Source organism: Capsicum annuum, chromosome 3 (assembly GCF_002878395.1).
Source record: "Capsicum annuum cultivar UCD-10X-F1 chromosome 3, UCD10Xv1.1, whole genome shotgun sequence".
Classification (NCBI taxonomy): domain Eukaryota; kingdom Viridiplantae; phylum Streptophyta; class Magnoliopsida; order Solanales; family Solanaceae; genus Capsicum; species Capsicum annuum.
Window position 1 is genome coordinate 248909565 of NC_061113.1, and position 9223 is coordinate 248918787.

The 9223-nt window shown below is 34.1% G+C and overlaps 1 protein-coding gene across 1 annotated transcript; it reads right to left on the reverse strand.

Annotated features, from left to right (window-relative positions):
• Window positions 1-1672: 1672 nt before the first annotated feature.
• LOC107862476 (HIPL1 protein) lies at window positions 1673-6251 on the reverse strand. The gene is made up of 7 exons (XM_016708069.2): window positions 5487-6251; window positions 5246-5403; window positions 3740-4537; window positions 3443-3659; window positions 2901-3079; window positions 2496-2740; window positions 1673-2408 (listed from the first exon to the last, which is right to left on the reverse strand). The coding sequence occupies exons 1-7, from the start codon at window positions 5575-5577 to the stop codon at window positions 2012-2014; spliced, it is 2085 nt and encodes a 694-aa protein (XP_016563555.1). The 5' UTR covers window positions 5578-6251; the 3' UTR covers window positions 1673-2011.
• Between the last annotated feature and the right edge of the window lie 2972 nt (window positions 6252-9223).

A 9223-nucleotide genomic window follows, 5' to 3' on the forward strand; every position in this document is an offset into this window, starting at 1 on the left:
AGAAAAAAATGAAAAAGGATAAAAAAAAAAAAGAGAAATAGAAGAGTCAAAATAAAGTAGAAAGAAAAAACGAAAAAGAAAAAGAAATCAAAATAAAATGATCAAAAAGAAGCGGAAAAGAAAAATCCGAGAAAGCAAAAAACTAAGAAAATGAAAATTAGAAAAAAAGAAGAAAAAACAAAAAAAAGGATAAAAAAAGAAGAGAAATAGAAGAGTCATATTAGGAAAAGAAATTAAATGTAGCAAGAGTTAAGGACGGTTACTTCCCTTATTTAACTATAATTGTTGGAAGTTAAAATAGAAATTACTATTCAATTTGTATATGTATTTATATAGCAACATTTTTTTAATACAAAATACAATTTGTTATTTTTTGTAATTATGAAATAATTGCTATAAAAGTTATAATTATAACTGTTAAGTAGTTACTTTTAAAAATTTTCCTTTTTTTAATGTCCCAGCCCACGGGCTGGCCTCTGAGGCTGACGGATTAGGCCTTTGAGGCCAACGGGTCAAGTGAGGCTGGGCTTATAAGCCTCGTTTTTAAATGGGTTGAAAAAACTTAACCCAACCCACTTAATTAAATGATTGAGTTGGGCCGGCCTCGCGGGTCAAGCTCATTTTGACAGTTCTAAAGATATGTATCAATTTTGTATCTGTATTGTATAAGGCCACCAACAAATGGCTCGAAAATGGAATAAAATTTAATGGTCATTTTCGTGTCAATAGTTTCATTCAAAGTGCTATTTATATCATTTTCCCTTTTCTAAAATTATTGATGCAATTTATAGATCTGTTAGATCACGATCTAAAGATACTTTTTTAGTAAATTAAAAATCGTATGGAAACATATTAGATTATAATTTTAAATCTTATAAACGTCAGGCGACAGCCTATAATTTTTTCAGTCCGAAGAGTATAATTCCCCAACTTCTAAAAATAAGGAAAAAATCTATCAAATGACAGCTTTAAAAAGGAACATTTACATGAATCGACAGTTATAAAACCATCCTCCATTTTACTGTCATCGATACCTTCAATGGAGCGGTACGGATGTGAGGTGGTGTGGGTTTTAGGCTATATAGGGCAGTGCGGATTTTAAATTATGTGGGTACGTCGCGGGTTTAAGTAAATTTATTTTAAATGGTGTGGTGCGGGGCGAGTTGCGGGTATATGCAGGTTTAAACTAAAAAAAAATTAAAAATTAATATTATTTTCATAAATCTACCTAAAATTATATGTATTCTTCACTTAAAATTTTATGATGTTTAAAATAACATGTATAACACTACAAATAAATAATTTTATAACTTTTTTAATTTCTTTATTCATCTTAATGAAAATTTGATATTTGATCATTACTTGTACACGTGATACTTTTTTGATAATTTCTTACTGAAAAGTGATATAATAAAAAATGGTTGTTACTATTTCGTAGTATTGAAAATATTATGATTTCCAGTAAAGTTACAAATTTTTCAAAAAAGAAAAAAGAAAAAATGTGGGGTGGTGCAGTACGGATATGAGTGTGGGACGGGTTTATACGGGTTTAAAGGTGATGCGGTGCAGTACAAGACGGTTTTAAAATTCGAGAATTAGGAAAAATCCGCCGCACCGCACAATTGCCATCCCTACTTGTACTGTTGGATCTATACCCCTACTGAAACACTAGTGTTAATAAGTACATTTTGTTTCATTAGTAGTAATTAAAATTAGGTGAAAATCCTCACAAATTGTTTCACACCATTGTGCATTACATCCAATTGCCAAAAAAATCACAAAACAATACTCATGTAATGAACCGAAAGAAAGAGAAAAGAGGATTTGATACTCATACGATCACTCAACTAATAGTTGTTATCGCATAAAATCAGTCACTTTCTTTGTTGAAGAAGATTGAAATCAAGAAGGGAGATGACTTTTTGAGATAATAACTATTTGTTGAGTGAGCATGTAGAATACTACTTAACAAAATTAAAAGCCTAAGCAGGATCCCAGTATCAAGTTACTATCAGCTGACCACCATCAACCAAAAGGACAACAGGAGTACTGCTAAATTCTTGTATGAACCTGTAAACGCGACTGCTGCTGAAGGAGGGGAAGTAGCAGGAGCTGGAGTAGCAATATCAGTAGCATTTTCCTTAGAACAAGTGTATTTACATCGACTGGGACGTGCAACCCTGTATACGCCACTGCTTGCTAGGAGGTATACATCCTTATTGTTATCCTCACCGTACGAGAAAATGTAGCCCAAAGCTGGAACTGTGCTTCCTGGAACGAAGGCACAATTTATAGGGGAATTTCCAGCACAATTGAATGGAATTTCCGTCGTGTTAAATGTTCCACTGCCCTCGGGGCTCTCAGTGCCTGCCCACATAGCACCTGCATACAAGTCTGCATACAGATACCTGCAACAGTTCACTTATATATGTCATTACCATAAAATTATGTAATCCAACACTTAAAAAAGGATTGAATTAGCAGACATCACATACCTTCCGGACATGCAAGGATCAGTGGTGGACCTATAGAAGTATCCACCAGTGATTGAGGCTGATCCTTCATTCTCATTTACATCAGAGTGATTATAACCCATGACTGGGAAAATTGGGTTTATTGAACTGATCATAGATGTATTTTCTGCAGGTGATTTTGGAGGAGTGAATAGTCTGGTGCCCTCGTAGATGCGCCAACCATAGTTTCCTCCCTTGGTGATTATATCCACCTCTTCATAATGATCCTATGGTATGAAATGCGATATGTCAAAGCCAGAACAACTATGAACTTATGGTGTGTGGAAATTTATGGATTCTTGGTATAAATTCTGTATGGAGCTTGAAACTGGACAGACAAAAGTGTCTCAAGAGAAATACTTGGAGAGTAAAATTCTTGAACATTACCTGGCCTGTATCTGCACACATAAAGTAAGATGGCCTTGCAGAATCAAAGCTGCAACGCCAAGGATTTCGCATTCCTAGTGTCCATATTTCAGGCTGCAGCTCTTTATCTTCAATATAAGGATTATCCTTTGGAATGGTGTAGTTTCCCCATAAACCAAGCTTGGTAATCTCCGCAGCACCTAAGACACCAACACATAAAATAAGGGGCAAGTCAACTGAATAAAAAGTGCTTCATTTCCATCCCAGAACGCGTCACTCTCAAACAATTTGACACTACGGGGATCAACAAACAAAGGTTTTGTCAAGAAAATAACCAGCTAAAATTTTGCCAAAGATGAAATAGCAGGAAGCTAAGACGAGAGTCTGCTATTTCCTAATTGGGACTACAAAGGTTTAGATTATGGTTTAAACTCTTTTAACAACACGCATTATGATAGCTTAGAGTAGTGGCAGGACCGTCAAAGTTAGCATACACAAATGGATATAAGACAAACTGCAAATTTTATGACAATATTTTTTTCATGAACTTGACGACAGCTTACTTGGTGTGCTATCGACATCAAGTCTCATAATCTTTCCGAGCAGTGACTTCTTGTTTTGGGAAAAATTGTAAGGATCTCCAGTACCCCCACCATCTCCCATCATGAAATACAAATATCCATCGCTAGGTCCGAAAAGAATCTGACCACCATGATGACCGGTAAAAGGAAGGCCCATGGTGAATATTCTTCTGACTTCTTTCGGGCCGGCAGTTTTTGCCTGGAAAAGATCAAATTATTCATGATCTTTCAGAATCAAATAATAATGTGAGAAAATTAACTCCATAGACTGAAAATTACCTCTGAAGGCTGGGACGCTGTCCCATTTGCAGTAAATTCTGCAATAACTGTTTGAAATTGGCATGGTCGGGTACCACTATCATTAGGTAGTTTTGATGGATCACAATCCACATCCGAGTTACAAGAGCATCTTCCTGCACATCCGGCCCATGATTGCTTATCGCAATTGAAGGAAGCAAAGAAACGGCCATTTTGTGAGAACTTTGGATGAAATGCAATCCCCATCATACCGAATTGAGTGTCAAAATGAACCTCATCAGTTAGATCCAGAAAAGGATTGGCCTCATCAAGCTCTAACATCTTTCCAGAGTCAACGTCTGGAATTGTAGCTAACCATATTTTTCCTTGCTGATTCGTGAAAAAGGCACGATTAGAGCCATCAGGATGAGCAGCCATATCGAGATAACTGCCATTTCCTATTTTCTCAAGGCACAAACCGCCTGGCGGACTTAAAGGTCGAGTGGTATTTAAGATAACAGGTTCTCCAGCAAAGCATACTGATCCATCACCAGAAGCTCCTCCAAATGCATTACAGAAATCGTTTTGTGATTGCCAGAGATCCGTCAACTTGGTGGAATTGGACTTTACAGGTGTTGGAGCTTGACCTTTCAAGGAAGCAGCAAAGGGAGAACTCATGATGGACACATTTTGACATGTAGTCCATACCTTAGTGCAAAAGTCATTCGTAGCTTGGCTAGATTGCGTAGAAATTGCTGAAGTTGTGGAGTTGCACAGTATAGGAAGTTGTCTAGGCGCAGAACTAGTACTAAAGAGATCTGCTGAAAATTGATCACATTTCTGCAGAGGTGAAAATAGCGAAATTCATGCATCAAGTTCCAATAGGGAAGACAGATTCACATTTTTGAACTGATATATTCTAATCATCTTCCTTAACCAGCTACGTGAGGAACGAGTCTCAAAAAGGGGAAGTTCATAACTTCCAAATAAATCAGTACAAGTATATCAGAGAGCCATCTTGATACAGATGATTGTGGGGAAATTTTGTCGTTTGACCTCAGAAAACCAGTAGTTTAAATAAGATGAATTTCTGGTTTTATATAAAACAGGCATTAAAACAATTAGCAGTCCAACTGATTGGATATAGTATAGTTCCTTAATACTAAATGGCTATCCTAAAACACATACTTACATAATCATGCTGCAAGACTAAGAAAATAGGAAATGAATATGTTCCTAACTATGTATTGCAACTAAGTTACTAGCTATTAGAAGATTGTAAAAGCAGCATGAATCTAATATATGTATTAATTCGGTCCCAATTTATTAAATTTTGCTGTAACTGGAAAGATGCCTTACTTAAAGATTTCTCTGGCATAGCGAAAAAGCTGCAACTACATTGTTCCGCGAGTGACTTAATAAACAGAAGACTAACTTGATGTTCATGAATTTAAAAGGCCATTAGTTACCTTCAAGTTTGAGTACTCAAAACAAGTGGTTAAACTTAGCAAGAAAATATAAATATACACAGATCAAGGATCATCTTACCGCGCAGAGGATGGACTTCACAAGAGAAGCACAACCAGAATCAGCAATATTCATAGCATCAAATTGAGTCTTTAATTGCTTATCATCACCAGGGCTGCAGCATGAGGTTCCATTATAAGGGCAGAATGTCAGTGAAGTCTTTTCAGGCAGAGGAGCCCCTGCAATACATCAAGAAAATCGAAATTAGAACAGCAACAGATAACTGCAAATATGAAATCGTGGAACACCACCAAAAACTTACTTGAATCAGTACACAGAGGAAGTGAATAACAAGGACAAAAGTTCAGCAAAAAGCTCAACAGAAGGATGATCAAGAATTGACTGCTTCCCATGACTACTTAGTTGAGGAAAAAAAGAGCTTCTTGCAGGCTGCAGCTAACTACATATCAGGTTCTTTTTAAGATAAAGACACAGTCACCAGTTCTTAACTGGAACCAGATTGATTATATAAAGACAGATACATATATAATACTATTATCTAATAGACTATATATTTTTCTTTGCTTTAAATTTCAACTCCCTCAATTATTGGTCAAACTTTCTGATCAAAAACACCTTCACAACATATTTTTATTTTTTCAATTTGGTTTCAGCCTGTCATTTTCTCTTTTGCTATGGCCTTTTGACATTTTCTTTTTTCTGTTGAGAATTGAGGCCCCAATTGGGCAATCTAATCAGTTGACTTTTAGGATGGTGAAGTTTTGGCATAAATACATATAGTAGTAGAACATATTGGGTGGTTGAGAAGACAAAAAGTAGCTTTAATTGAAAAAAACCAGGCTGGATGGATCTTGGCTGGTTTGGATTCATGTCCTTTGTGTCCACATTGATTACAACCCATATGCTCAAAATATGCTTAGGCTGGTTTGGTAACCGAATTAAATTATAGTTCCTAAACTAATTTATTTCGAACGAAAGATAAGATAAAATAATTTCAACTTGAATGGATATCATAGTATTAAACCTCAGATATTCCACCTTATTCCGATATATCAAAAGACCGTATTTCATGCAAATGTAATCCGACTTTTTTGTTTAGATATAAAGATCAAGTGCGAGTAAGTACTTCTCTAAGGATATAGTAGTAATTTTTTAACTGATACAGATCCCTAGAAAACTGGCCGTTATATATGAATAGTTGGTCCATTTGGGAATTGTATGATAAAGAAATCCCAGAAAAGACACCAGGAGAACCTGCAAAGATGATGATTTAATACATAAAGAAGTACTAGACAAAATAAAGGACCATTACAAAGGCAAGTCATAGACCCTATTAGCTTTATAACAGATTTTCTTTTTGTTTTTTCTGTTTGGCGAAAAAGCAATATGTCCAAATGTGGATACTCTGACTACAAAATTCTCCAAGTGTGCTTGACCAATGCATAGTGGTGATCTTGGAATTTATGTGAACTCAAACTGGAAAAGAAGCACACAGATAAAGCGGCTGGCTGGTGAAATAAAGCTCCCGCTATGTGCCGATTCGAGGAAGGGCTGGACAACACGAATTTACCATATGCAATATTACCTTAACAAGTTATTTTCAATGCTTGAACTCTTGAACTTCTGGTCACATGCAAAAATTTTACTAGTTACTCCAAGGCTTTGATAATTTCCAATAATTTTTTTACTCTATAAAATAGAGAATGTTACATGTCTCTTTTTCTTCAAATCCCATTTTTCACCGCATCTAACTCTTCCAATAACTGCTCACTATATATAAATATTAAGTATGGTGAAAGAAATGGAATAATGTTAATGTAAATTGGAAAAAGCCATTAACTTTTTCTTATTTTTGTACACCTAATTGCAGAATAGACTCGATATGAATTAAAAATAAACGACTAACAGAAAACTGCTTAAATAATTCTAATGGTTTTAAGAGAAAAAAAGGTTCAACAAATACTAGAACAACGAAAAACATAGTTATTTTATCTCGTGGTGTTGATCGTTGACTAATACATACTGTAGGATACGTTGCTTTTTATAAAAGAGACATTTCACCAGCCTAGGTACACAGGCTACATCTATACTTCCTCCCTTCGTTTCAATTGATCCATCTAGTTTTAATTTTGCAAGAAATTTTAAAAAGTAAAAAAAAAATTAATTTTATAATTTTAAATTTTAAATTTTAAATTTATAAAATATAATAAAGTATATTTTCTTGTAATCATAAATATGTCATATGACAAATTGAAATTAAAAGGTTAAAAAGAGAAAATATATGTCCATGTACATGGACTTTGAGAAATATTTGATATCATTACTTAGTAGTCGATAGTCATTGCGTCGTGCGATGTGATGTTTTATTTGTTAAACTACTCTTATTATTAATTAACAATTTTATTTTCACCACAGTTATGATCAATTAAAATAGGGTCATGAAACATGAAATTGAAGAAGCACGTACTTCCACTGGAGTTGATAAAATTAGAGCATAAAAATATAAGACGCTTATTATTCATTTCGTCCGTTTTTACTTCTTCGATCTATAAAAATAAATTTAATTTTGCTTGATTAATTTAAAAGTCAAGAGATAATTTATCATAAAATTTTATATTTATTTTTATATATGTTATTAGATACTGCATTCATTTCTCAATATTTAGATGACGTATAATGAATTGAGTTGATACTTGATATAGTAAAAGTTCTTAAATTTTTTTGTTTCTTAAGAAACGTGTATCAAATCAAACATGAATAAGTAAAAATAAACGGAGGAGTAAAAAATACTCTCTCCATTTTATATTAGTTGACTCTTATGGACTTGACACACTCATTAAGAAAATATTAATTAGAGGTTTATTTTATCAAATTAGGCTTATTAATTATGATTTGAAAATATAAATTTGAGTAAATATATTTTGTTTAGTCATTTAATGTTAGGTAGTATTGGAAGAACATAATAAAATCTTTTTGATCTCACCAAGGGATAACTAAATTGAAACAAATATTTTTAAAAAGAAGGTCAACTAAATCAAAACAGAGCGAGTAGATGTTTTTTCATTTTTTCTAGAAACCTTATCCGACCTACATTTAATATAACGCTGCATTATTTATGACTTGTATACTGAAAAATATGTAACCGTGAACTCTGGAAATTTGTCCATTTAGTGAGAGTGGTCCATTTGGTCAATAATTTTGGCTCCAAGTTGGAGATAGTATTATATTTCAAGTTATATATAGGAGACTTTCTTCTTCTTCTCTTTTTCATATGATTTGATTTCTATGTCATTTATGACCTAATCCAAGTTAAATTTTTCCATGATATTGTCCCCATATACAATATTCATGATCGTATGGAGCTGTTTTTTTTTTTAATTATTATTACAAAAAGAGCCGGTCTGTGCATAAAGCATCCACTTTAGCAAGGTAGGGAAAACGTTCACCGGTCACACCCCTTGGAGTGCCGTGCATGCACGCAATCTATCCTAATCCTAATGTAAGCGTTAGTGACTTCATTCATAGCTCAAATTCAGAATCTATACAACAAGAAGAAGATCTCAACATAATCCCACAAGTGAAGTCTGGGGATGGAAGAATCTACACAGACTTTAGTGCTACACTAAGGGTGTTAAGTGGGCCGGGCCAGGTCAACCTGGAACCGGCCTATTAAATTTAGTCGGGTTGTGAGCCGGGTCGGGTTCGGGTTGGGGTTAAGTGGGCCGGGCTGGTTCGGGTTCAACAGTAAAATTTTTAAAAATAGCCCTAACCTGACTCACTTAATTCAACCCGGTCAAACCCACTAAATCCGCTCAAACCCGGTTAAAAATCCGGTCAAAAATAATTTTTTTTTTCAATATATACACTATATATACCCACCTATATACATTTTAAATACGTTAAACAATACATAAATACACTATATATATAGTATATACTACATTAGAATTTAAAAAATATATACACATACACAGTTACACATATATACGCACCATTCAATGTATATGTACTACTTTAAATAAAATATACTACAATATA

Coding starts and splice junctions, on each gene's coding strand:
- LOC107862476 (XM_016708069.2), bottom strand. CDS start 5,577: ATGGGAAGCAGTCAATTCTTGATCATCCTTCTGTTGAGCTTTTTGCTG. Junction 4,538..5,245: donor TGAAGTCCATCCTCTGCGCG/GTAAGATGATCC, acceptor TCACCTCTGCAG/AAATGTGATCAATTTTCAGC. Junction 3,660..3,739: donor CAGCGTCCCAGCCTTCAGAG/GTAATTTTCAGT, acceptor GATCTTTTCCAG/GCAAAAACTGCCGGCCCGAA.